The 12,789-nt window shown below is 48.6% G+C and overlaps 1 protein-coding gene across 1 annotated transcript; it reads left to right on the top strand.

The window, feature by feature from the left end:
• Positions 1-4,518: 4,518 nt before the first annotated feature.
• On the top strand, positions 4,519-5,511 carry MYCGRDRAFT_44529 (uncharacterized protein; the record flags this gene model as incomplete). The annotated part of the gene is made up of 3 exons (XM_003850998.1): positions 4,519-4,563; positions 4,615-5,321; positions 5,388-5,511. 3 exons carry the CDS (start codon positions 4,519-4,521, stop codon positions 5,509-5,511), a joined length of 876 nt encoding a protein of 291 aa, XP_003851046.1.
• Between the last annotated feature and the right edge of the window lie 7,278 nt (positions 5,512-12,789).

Genomic DNA, 12,789 nt, shown 5'->3' with positions numbered 1-12,789 from the left:
GATGCGGAGTGGGCAATGTAAGTCATATTGGTACAACCCTACTGGCAAGCTACAAAGCGGACCGCCAGCTTGCTTCTCACCTCTGACACTGCCAGTCTCCTGATCACCCATGTGCGTCCCAATCGAGATGAGGGTTGGTCAGTGTTCTCCTGCACTTTCTTTTCAGCTCCGACAGCCTTTCCAGCAATCACATCTCCTCGTTCCCGATTGTCCTGGGCAATGCATACGATTACAGCGACCAGCACCATCACTGCCACTCTCTGGTAATCTCCGACTTTCCTCGTTCGGCGCCTAACTGCTTGCAGGTACACCCCATCTGAGTCCAGTCTCATCGCTCCATATGTAATTATGAACGGATCCGAGGCAATGCTGCAATCCGATGGGAAGGATGCACTCATCTTTAGTAATGATTGGAATCTCAGGTGGAATGTTGTATGTTGGAACAGTGCGTCGCTCTGGGAGAGGTCCTTGGGCACGCAGGCACAGCTTCAAGAAGTGCAGCGACACAACGACGGCATGCTTCGTGACTGAACACTTCATGGGGGAGATCCATTGCTTCTTGTCGATGGCTTTGACTTTGAACGAGACGGTAGTTGATCTTGGAGACGCCGCAGAAATGATCCATGGTGTAGACGAAACACGAGGTGGAGCAGCGATGTTGCGCGCCTGCTTGCTTTTCCAGCATCAAGCTACCACAGGAAGAGGACATCTTGGGAGCTGCACCGTGCAGCTGTGTCTTTCAGGGCTGCATTAGCGTTGCCACATGACTCCTTATCGTCCTCGGCCGATGAGGTTGCATGTTTCGTACTGGACACTCGACACGAGATTTGCAGGAAACTCGTCGAACGGCAGGCTCTGCATTGCATGGAAGCGTGTGGTATCGGGCTCGCATCTCGCGGACAAATTCTCGGGTGGATACTCCCAAATACACGATGAGCCAATGCAATGAGACGAGAGCGTGACCATATTGACAGCAAGAGTTTCCGGACGACACACAAGCTGGACGGAGTGTTGACGATGCTGACACTGGCTCCTGGGCGAGAGTGAGAGTTTCTTGGGAACCTAGGTTTCAGGCGGGAGCGGAATGGAACTGTCAACATGTTCCAGGCGACTTGAAGGGCTCCTCAATGTCAGCCTTCGGATGTGAGCAGAACAATGTTGTTAATATGTCCTGACAGACACGGACAGCTCGTCCAAGGCCCGGAAGGTACGATATCAGGATGACCATCCGCCTTGACATGCCGCCTAGCAGGCATTGAGGACCGCTGGCAAAAGCCCTCCTATGGTCATGACCGCTGCGGCTAGTGCTCATCTGGCAAGCAAAAGCAGCTTGATCCAGGCCGACGAAACAATGGGCAAAGGTGGAGTGCTTGCTGCGACATCCCTCAAGGCCGCGGGTGAGATTTGCAGCAGATGGACACTCGCAAATTCTGCCAATGGCAACGACGAAGGTTGAGCGAAAAGAGTCCAACAAGGCCAGCACTGAACCAAAGGCCTGCGGAGCGGCCTTCTCGAGAAGGTGATGATGATGGAAGCAACTTCCGCAGCTGGTGCAAACACACTTTGTAGGAAGTCATGTCGGATTCGTCCTCCAGCATATCCGTAATGATTTTGATGGCGCCGGCTCATACTTGTCAACTTGAGGAGACGCTCAAAGGCCTACTACGAGTCCGAACCGTTCGGCCTGCGAGTGCGGCGTCCAGTCTGCTGCGGCCGTCCTGGCGACGAGATGCATTCCGTGGACCGAAACTCGCAGCATGAAATGAAAGCACTCCAGCAAGACCCACGTGAGCCGGAACAGGCAGCGCATTCGTGTCTTGAGGATGCTGACCGATTCTCACTGACTTCGGCATCGACCATCAACCTCACTTCCCCGAAGCACATGCCGCACAGAGCATCGGAAGGTTCGGAGAACGCGTTCGTTTCTCAGCTCTTTCCGGGCTATGGACAGCGAAACATCTCTTCTGGCGGGAATGAGAGTGGCGACATTGAGATACGAGCATCCTCATCGCTGAACATGGTCGACGTGATGTCTCTCTGCTTGCATACGCGTAGCTTCGAGTACGCTGTGCGGATCTCGCAGGCCGAGCATGTTCTTCTGGCGATTGGCCAAAAGTCTTCGCCGCGGGCACAAATGCGAAATGAAGAACTTGTCAAACTCGACCTTGTCAACAATGACACAATGACACACCGCAGTGCTCATCGTCGAAAGTTCAAGAAGAGTCAGGCGAGAAAAGCGAGAATAATGAGGTGAGAAGAAGAGAGACAGTGAGGTCGAGAATAAGACGGCAGCTAATCATGGGAAAGCTCCGCACACCCTCCGATGCCGCCACCCAGGTCATACCTTCTAAGCCCATGGGACCGATCTCGCATGAGCGAAACGCCAGCACCTCTCGCCGAATCACGCGACAGGATCCTCAACAGCACAAACCCGTTCATCAAGGAGGAAGACGAGGACGATTCGCATCCGAATGTTCAACCCACTTCCACCGTGCACATTTGCGAAACAAGAGAAGACAACCATGCCGAGGCCATCGAGCCGGACACCGTCGGCTTGGAGCTGGCTCTTGACACCTTGACGAAGCTGCCGGCGGACAGCGAACTCGCCATCCCCCTCGCGACCTTCATTGCAAAGCAGAAGCTCATCGGCACATCATTTGCATCCCGGCCGCTTCAGCAAATCAAGAGCACGGCCAAGTGGGTGGAGACGGAGTTGTTGGGCAAGAACGTGGTCTTTGATCGCCGCACAGCCTTCGCTGAGATCACACGGCACGCCGAGGCCACGGTCGTCGCTAGCTGGATCAGATCCGCGTTCGACGACGCCGACACGGTCCGCCATGTAGCTGCTCTTCTCAGTCAGGACGACGTGCGTGTCGGAGTCGAGCACACAAAGACTCCGACTATCAAGCGTGCACGCGAGAGCAAAGAAGCTGCTGTCCTGTCCGACAATCAGCGTGGCAAGCGTCCACGGATGGAAGCTACCAGTGCGGACAGGAACCTGGACGCCTTGATGCTTCAGCACGACAGATCTCTGGACGAAGACGTACAATTTGACGCTCAAGCAAACGATCTCGAGCATCGGCAGGCCTCTTCATTCATCGACCATGCCAATGCCAACGGCGATGTTGCACATCAGGGACAGCACCAGCGCCATCGGTTCACTCGGCAGCCCTCGAGCATGGGCGCAACGAGCAGCAAAGCGCTAGCAAACCAGCACGGGCCGAGCGCAGCCGCGCACCAGTTTCAGCTTCAGCACACCATCGTTCCTTTCCACCCCTTGCGTCCCGCGAAGTTCTCAAGTCTACTCTACATTCCCATCAACACACCAGAAATGCCGATCGTCTCTCCATCGGTTGCTGAAGTAGAGGCTGCGTGCAGGCGTTTGGTCGGAGATCCCGGCCGATTCTGTTGGGTTCGACGAGTGGACGAGCGCTTCTGGGTCGCATGCTGGAAACTCACAAAGAAGACTCAGCAGAACCCAATGGAGGGCCGTGTTCTCAGCCTTGGTCGACTGAAATGTCAGTTCGAGCAATTGCCAAAAGCCGCCCCCAAGAACTTCATCGTGGATCTCTCCGACATTATGACAGTGGCCAGCGCCGACGTCATGCGTTCCTTGCGTGTCTCTCTCCGTGGAAAGTGCCCGCTCCCGACGGTGTTCGAGATTCTGCCCAGAGAGAAGAAAGAGAGGCGTGTCTTCCATGTCTACTTCAACAAGCCGCCGGGCTTTCTACGTGTGTACGCTCCTGTGCCTGTGCAAGGCCATTCCACGACCGCTATGGTCATTCTTGCCCACCGAAAGCCTGGTCACTGCGAGTTCTGCCTTTTTAGGCACAAGAAGGGTGACGTGTGTCCTGCAGGGAAAGAGCTTGCTTGGCCAGAGGACCTCGGCGAGTGATGCGAACTGTACGGCTTTGTTGCATGCTGTTTCCTGCACAGGGAAGCGGTGGCAGCGAAGCGATAGCGGCACGAGCAATGCCGTGATGCTACTGGCGAGATGTCGTTTACAAGGCAAGCGCAAGGACCATGTAAGTAAATTCGCTTTATTGTCTCGTCTCATTCAGCTTCCCGCGAATTTTCTTGCGCCGAGGAAGGTCAATTGTATTGTGATTATGCCACCTGCGTCGTATGTAGGCTGAGCAAGCAGGCGGCCCCGACTCCTCGGATGGAACGCAACACATCAACGTTGTCATACTCGGTAGATCCCCTTATGGTCAATGTCCCGGTCTCCGCACTTGCTGGGCGATCCTTCAGAAAGGCTTGTGCTTCTGCTTACAGACCAGACCTTGCCGAAGGATTTCAGTCGACGCCGAGAGCAATTAATTGCTCCTTGGCATTGACGTCGATTGGACCCGAGTTCACAATGTGCCTGGTGACAGGTTCACTCAGCACTACATGTACCCACCGCGCCATTCCTACAGCTAGGGATGACAAACCACGCGAAGAAGGACATATCTAAGCCGCCCGCCGGAGTATCATCACGCAGTCTGCACCGATTCTCCGCCGCTTGAACCTAGCAGGATGTCTCAGAAGCTCATTGTCATCACAGGAGTGACGGGCTCCCAGGTATGCAACGCTATCGTAGCACGGAGGCTCGCAGTCACTGATGCAACGCAGGGTAGCTCGGTTGCCAAGCACCTCTTGAAGCACCGAGACTGGCATGTCAAAGGCATCACCCGTAATCTGAATCCTCCGAAAGCTCGCCATCTCACCGAACACGGTGTAGAGCTTGTGCGCGGGGATTTTGATGACGTGGACTCACTGGGAAGAGCTTTCATGGGCGCCACCGCGATCTTCGCCGTCACCGACTATGCTGCCGTCTTGTCCAGGACGACAGGCAGTGAAGCACTGCGGAAGAAAGCCGCTAAAGCAGGCCAGAACCTCAGCGAATACGCCCGCGACTGGGAACTCCGGCAAGGTCTGAACATCGCCAAAGCTGCCTCTGATCCACAAGTTCTTTCGACCTTAACGCACTTCATATTCTCTACGCTTCCAGGCATTAAGAAATGGAGCGGCGGCAAGTACACCACCGCATACCAATTCGACTCCAAGGCCGCGATCGAAGACCACATCCGCATCGACCTTCCGGACCTGAGCAAGCGGTTGAGCACGTTCGCCATGGGAATGTATCCGGAGAACTCTCGAGATCAGCCGTACTGTGCACCGCACAAGGAGACGGATGGCAGCGGGTACTATTTTGTCATGCTGGAAAACACCGGAGAGCAAGTCAAATTTCCGGAACTGTGGTGCAGCCAGGACGCCGGAACCTTTGTAGACGCCTTGGTCCGCCGATTCCCGCCTGGTATCGATGTCATGGGCGCGAGGTAAGCTCACTTCACCTTTTGCAATCGTCATTGATCGCACGCTAAGCATAGCTGGTTGTTCTGCAGCGAATTCGTCTCGAAGGAAGAGCTCGCCGCGAGATGGGGCCGCTCACTCGGAGTGAAGGCAGTCGCCAGGCCGATTCCGGAAAAGGACTGGAAAGCCATGGTGGCCCGAAGGACACGCGGATGACATGTGCGCGTGGTTCCGCTTTGTGCCGGAGTTCGGCTTCACCGGTGGGAATGCCAAAGTGAAGACGCCGCAAGACTTGGGCATCGAGACGACCCCGCTTGAACGCTTCTTTGAGAGTGAATATTGGAGTCAGTACTTGTAGTGCGTCACAATCGGTCGAACGACATCTTTCCCGAATGTCGGGCGCTGCTTGCCTCCTCCAGTTTGACGAACAACTGGCTGCACAAAATTATGATCCCCCGTTCTTTGGTCGTGTGGATTCTATTCGTCATACAGACTCCAAGGGTGTGGGCAACAGTTCAGCAATCACGTGGCGCTTTCTAACAGCATGGATCCGATACCGAGACCTACAACACTTTCTGGCGCAGGACACAGCCGCAGACATCACACATATCTGCTCGGTCAGCGCCAGGCGCTTGTCTTGCAACTCTCATGGCTTGGTCCGCCGGGCTTCTGCTCCCTGTCGTCGTTCGCCCGATGCTCACTCACTCCCAGCTTCGTTCATCGTCACCAGACCCATCTACTTTTCACTCACTCTTATTAGACGGTACTCACTGCCAGTGCGACAGAACAGGTCCGCCATCCAGATCCCATTACTACACCTCCATCGCCGCTTTACAATGTTCTTGCATCCGCGACGTACTCCCATGGCCAGCAGTCTTGCCCGTTACGGTAAAGGCCAAAGACTGTGTCCGGGAGGCCCTCATGTCGGCTCGAGTTTTGCATCTCTCCATCCGCGAAGATCCGAAGCGATTGCGAAATCTTTAACGCTTTCCGATGAGATGCCGGCACTACAGTGAAACTTATTGGCGCTGCGCCCTGTCCACGCTGACGCAATCCGTCCAGGGGATACTTCGGAAGCACGCAAATACCGAAGCCGTGCCTTTGCCGTCTTCGCCATTGGTGGGACAACTTCATGATTGCTTCATCTGCTCGGCGTGTCGTACCTCTAGAGGGTAGCTCATCCATGCTGCCCAGGGGACAGGCTTCCATGCCAAACACATACAGTAGTCTTGTCAAAAGCCATTTCGCCGCGGGCTTGGGCAGTTCCACACATGCTTCAACAACCAACCACGTCTCGAAGCAAGATCTATCTCATTCATGCTGTCCCTTGGCATGTTGGCATGGAGTCTAGCATGCCAGAGCAGAGGCTATGTCCTCGCCGACACGCAAGCTGTGCTTACTGCTATCTCATCCGATGACGGGGTGCGTTGCGGTACCTTGCAACGAGCCCTCTCCTCGTCTGTCGGGAGGTAGTTCTAACCCAGGACAGGCTGATGATCCGGGAAGAGTGCGGGGTTTCATGCCGCGGAGAAATGCCGCGGCGAGAGCGGGAGCATGATATAAGATAGACGGGTCCTCACAGACTGCAGCTTCTCGAGATTCTCACCACCGACCGCAAAATACGCAATCTTCCACCTTCGAGCAAGCGCTACCATCCACGATCAAGATGAAGCCCACTCAGATCTTTCTGCTGTTCGCTGCAGCCGGCCTAGCCGTTGCACTCCCAAGGCCCATCGAAGCCGGCGTCGTCAGTCGGGAGGCCCAGTACGTTCAGCTTCCCTTCCTTGTCTACAAGTGCTCGCCTAACTTCAATTCACAGTGTCAACAGCAACGCTGCTGGTCTCTCTCTTCGCAGCATCTCGCGTGCCATTGTCAACGTCCTCGCTCGCCGAGACGAGTACGTCACCATTGCTTCCCTTAACTCTTCGCTCGCGTTGCTGACCCGTCATTCTAGCGCCGACGTCGATGACGAAGATTTCATCTGCTGAGCATATAAGGAGAGCTTTGCCTACATTCAGGGCGCGTGCTGTGCGCATCCGGTCCGCTGAGCTGTAGAGGACAAGTCGGTCCATGTCAGGCGAGAATTTCGTCTACGGTAGCAGAGCGACAAAATATGCGAGAAATGGAATGTCCACTTTGTGCCTCTGGTGCTTATCATCTCCTCGTGTCTGTCAGCTGTGAGGGACTTCGGCGCTCCATGTTGAGCTTTGAGTTCCGAATGGCATGTCGATAAGAGAGCAAAAACTAGTCTCCTTTCTTAGTAATCCGATCAAGTCTCCAGGTCTTGCTATTGCATTTAACCAGGGACGTCTGTAAGAGCCTAGATTAAACGAGCCTCTAAAGGTCGTAACGTAGCTAGAAGAGTTTGTTGTGTCTAGCGCTACTAGGAGAAGGCCGGGGTAATTGTTAGAGTTGTAGATACTTTACCCGTACACTAAGAACAACGAGCTCTAACAAGAAGCTAGTATAGGAGTATTGAAACTGCCTATTAGTAAGATAGAGAAAGACAAGGTAGAGAAATATTAAATAAGAAGGGTTAGAAGGTAACGACTTAATTTGCTAAAGGGGGTAACAGAAGAGGATAGTCTTCTTAGCTATATATAGGGCTATTGCCAGGCCCTGTTCCCCTATCCTCTACCTCTCTTATTATACGCCGGGTTTTCTGCTCCTTTGTAGTCTACCTGGCCTGAATTGTTAGGTATTAAAAGGTTATATAGATTAGACTTCCTTAATGCATATGCTATTATGCTCTAAAAGGTTAGGATAGCCTAGCGTAGGGGAGACAACACTAGACTATGCACACATAAGGGCTCTCTTATAAAGCATCTAATGTCCTTCTTATTAGTAAATTAAGGGGTTTTATAAAACGTCGGGTGCTCTATTACAAACGTTAATTTTAGCGTTAGACAAAAGCACGACGGCATATAGCTATTACTTGCACAAACGTCTAGCGCGGAGCTAGAAACAACAAGCTTATAGTCAACGGTTAATTAACAGAGGGTAGAGAACTTCCTAAACGTTTAGTATTTAATTGGTTATTCTTTCTTCTATACGGCTTCTTCTTAGTACTACTAACAACGTAGTTGCTTTGCTTCTACTAGGTTTACCTTTATGTTTATCTCTATCTTGCCTCTATTACCCCCGTTACTAACGGACTCTACTAGTTAAGTACACTGTTGTTTTTTGAGGCCGCTAGCGCCTTAGCGCGGACGCTAGCGGGCCGTTTACTTCTAACCGACTTGAGATTGCTATCAGGGGGTACGAGCTAGCCGGCTTTAGTCTAACGCTAAGTGGAGGAAAGGATTAGAACGTCTAGAACAATAACTTCCGGCTTAGCTACAACCTTCTGCTAAGATAACCAATCAGGTTAGCAGAGATGGCTCGCTAGCGCCCGCACCGAGACGCTAGCGGCCTCAAAAAACAACGGTGTACTATATAAGCGGAATTAGTCCACGCCTAGTAGAGTTATACAAGCTAGTTAACAAATTATTATATACGGCTAATGCGCTCGTTGCCTAAACTAATTGTTAGTAGAAGAGGAAGTAGTAGAGAAGCAATAGTAGCTCGTTAAGTTGTACTAAAAGTAATGCTACTATCCGCTATAGTATGTAGCTCGATTACTACTATTCTAAGACACTAAGTAGTAAGTGTATGCTATGTCTTAAGGGCGCTATATTATATACGAAAAGACGGTGAGCAATAAGCAGTAGCTATAAAGTGCATTAAGTGCTACTAACGACTACTAGTGCTGTTACTAGATCCTTAAACAAGGAAAGACCCGGCTACTACACACCGCTAAGAACTAAAACTGCGCTATTCTATAAACTATACAACAGTATTATTTGCCCTATAACACAGCTTTATCGGCAATTTAATACATAGTATTAGTGCTATAGCATTGCTTACTTACTCTTATATTAACGGCTATATCTTAGCCTTATAGATGTAATAAACGGTAGTACGGTAAGCTACATTGTTTATAGCATGATTCTATTTGTTCTTTATAGGATGTCTGTTGCGGCAATAATCTTTGCCCGCGTACTATTGTCTTACTATAGCTCTTATATTAATCTACTTGCTCCTACTATATATGTTCCGCGGCCATTGCTTTAATGTACCCTACTGTTAAAGTCTCATTTACCTCGCGCTCTTGTAGATCTTATAAGCGTATAGTTGTTTAGAGGCGGCGAGTTATATATAAATGTAGATATAATTTAAGAATGTAATAGTTGCTAAAGTAGGAAGGGGGCTTAATCTAATTTAAAGCGCCAAAGATTCTCTACTAGACCTTTGTTGTAAAAATATAGTGCCTAGCTTTATTACCTAGTATTAAGCTATTTACTAAAGACATACCTAAGGACTTAACCACCTCTAACTTGTTATATAAGCTTCTACTGCTCGTCTTTCTTGCTATTACTTAACATAGAAAGTTTTACTGCTCTACCTTTAGATTTTACCTTAGTCTAAATATATAAAGAATATGCTCTATAGCCGGTTATTTTCTATAGACGACTAATAGAACAAAGCTTGCTTCTTATATGTTTCTATACCTTACTAAGTATGCGTACCCTTATAAAGATTTATAGACCTAATGCGAGCCTATCTATTATAGATATAGCAAAGATTTAGGCAAGGATTGGAGACTTCCTTAGAGTACTACTTTATAGTTGTAGTATATGCAACCTTAAGATAGGTACTGCTACGACGAGCTAAAATAAGAAATGTTCCACCTAACCGCTAATACGGTGTCCTACTAGTCTACAAATCTAGAAAGTAAGATAGTTATATATGCCTTAAGCTCTACTAACACTCGTAGTATACCTACCTATTGCCTTGCTTCTGTTAACAGCACCAAGAAGTACTATAAACTTATAGCTTATAGTATGTATAGATGATACATGTATAAGAGTTTAGTAAGTATTAGATATTAAGGCCGGTCTCTCTAGCTACCTTAGAGGTAGCTACCTAAAGGTCGCAACAGTTTCTATATATCTCCGATTCCTTCCTAGACCCTCTTCTATAGCATTATATATAAGCTTATCTATTAACTAAGTTATTAGAATTCCCTTAATTACGGCTCTCTTTTATCTAGCCCTAAGATTAGATTAAGTAAGTATTAGGAAATAACTGGGGTAGTACTACTCTAGGCCTAATATAGGCTTAATGTAGACCTAAAGCTACTCTAAGCAAGGCTTAGCACATATGCGTTCTTTTGTTCCCTTCTGCCTCTCTTAGCTCTTCTTAGTAGGCAATATAGATATTAGTATTTAGACGGCTTATACGACTTAGGTCTTTATAGTAAGTTTAATACAGGAGGTGCGAGGATTTACACTTATAAGGACCCCCCTACGTGCACGCAGTCTAGCATTATCTCCCCTAGGCTAGGCTACCCTAGCTTTAAAGAGCACAACGGCGTACGGATTGAGGCAGTTAGATCTAACTTATCTCTTAATGCCTAATGCTAAGGATTAATAGACCTCGATAAGGTACCAGACCCCGCGCATAACGAGAGAGGTAAAGGAATAAGGGAATAGAACCTAGCGGTAGCCGTATATATATCAAAGAAGGCTCTCTTCCTCTATTCCCTCCTTTAACAAATCGAGTTGTTACCTTCTAAAATCTGTTGTTCGATACTTCTATACTTTAGAACTTCCCTATCTTATTAAGAGGCAATCCTAAAAACGCTAGCTCAAAAAAAGTGCGGCTACTAATCTAAGTGCGTAGGCATAGTACGTATGCCGCTCAGATAGCCTGAACCTATATAGTCTATCATTTATACATTTCTTTAGCTCTTTTAATAGTTAACTAGCCGGTAGGGAATATATAACTATACAAATGCCTGTAGCATACGTAATTGGACGCTTATAAATCCCTTCTATTCTATTATATTTCTTCCTGTCGTTCTTTATAAGCTCGCATCTATAATCTAAATTAGGCTAACAAAGTAGCCTTATAGGCTCTAAAATTGTTGTAGGATATAGAGTATACGGCCTGTACTATTATGTGTTTACTACTGCCTAGCGTTTTACTATAGGTATTAACAGACTTGCACTTGCTATAACAACATTGCTAAGATGTAAAGCAAGGATTATAGCTAAGGGCTAGATCCGTTTAATACAAGTCTAGTCTAAATTTTTATAAATATAGGAGTAACCAACACTTAGCGAAGTCTATACGTACATACATTAAATGACTTGCGTACATATAGTAAATTCTATAAGAACTAGTCTTATTTTTTATCTAACGGATCCTAGGCCTATCGGCGGGGAACATCTTATGTTCCTATCGCGCCTTGTGCGAGTAGTAGTAGCGCGTAACGAGTGTATATATACCGGATATACGTAGAAGTGGAGGCTGCAAAGGTTGTCTAACTAAGGAAGAAGAACAAAGGAGAAAGGACGCCGCGATCTATATTATTAGGTCCCGGGGCTCGGCCGTAGGTGCATGTCTCCCCGCTATAGGCCTACTATATTACTTTGGAACTTCTTACCCTTATACTTACGCTAGAAGTTAACACTAGAGTAGAACTATTGTTATTGCTACTACCCCTACGGTAGACACTATCTAGTAAAAAAGAATAGGCTAGTAATTTTAAGGACTTATAAGGGAAGATAGAAGCTAGCTATATAGGGACAATTAATAGTAAGCATTTATACTAATCCGGCAATTAAATAGCTAGTATCTAATGTCTCGAAAAATAGCGCTCTCCGTTTATAGTCCTCTATAATTATGTATATAGACATAAGACTTATGTAAACATAAAGTTACTAATATATGTTTAGGAACGGCTTAGGTGTTACTCCGCGGGGCCTAAATTAGGCCTGTTCTATACCTGATATAGAGACGTTGTAGACCCGATGCAGACCCGAGGCTATTCTAAGCAAGGCTTAGCGCATATATTCCTCTTTTGTTTCCTTCTGCCTTTCTTTATTATAGTTAGTAGGCAACATAGACATTCCTATACAAATTACTTGCACGTTTTAGTTACTACCTAGGTATACTACCCTTATATACCGGCCGGCGACGAGGAACACCTGTACGTGGTGCCGGCTACGAACCTACAACGACATCGTCGTCGTAGAGCCAAGTTTCCTCCGGAGGATTGGAGAGGCCGTCGATCCCTCTTCCCTTACAAAAACAAAAACAACACGACCTGGAGGTATACCTCCCCTCGAAACACAAGCTACAACAGAACAACAGCACGATTCGAACGAACAGCCCTCTACGTTACGAACGAGAACAAGCAGTCCACTCTATCCTATACGCGCACCTCCTCGAAATCCGAACCGAAATCGCATGTCCCTAGAGACGTCGTCGCCCTCGAAAGGAAGCATACATGCACTTCAAAGAGCTGGAACTCGGTGGAATCCACAACTCTACGATCAACCTGCGTAGCTGTATACGTTTGGAAGCGGCATACAGTTCCACAAAGGCATATTGAGGACAAGAGAAGACAGCGAGTTGGACAGCTGCTTTTCGAATTCGCAGCGTGCG

The sequence above is a fragment of the Zymoseptoria tritici genome, chromosome 7 (genome assembly GCF_000219625.1).
Source record: "Zymoseptoria tritici IPO323 chromosome 7, whole genome shotgun sequence".
NCBI classification, from domain to species: Eukaryota; Fungi; Ascomycota; class Dothideomycetes; order Mycosphaerellales; family Mycosphaerellaceae; genus Zymoseptoria; species Zymoseptoria tritici.
This window is presented reverse-complemented; position numbering and strand designations above follow the sequence as displayed.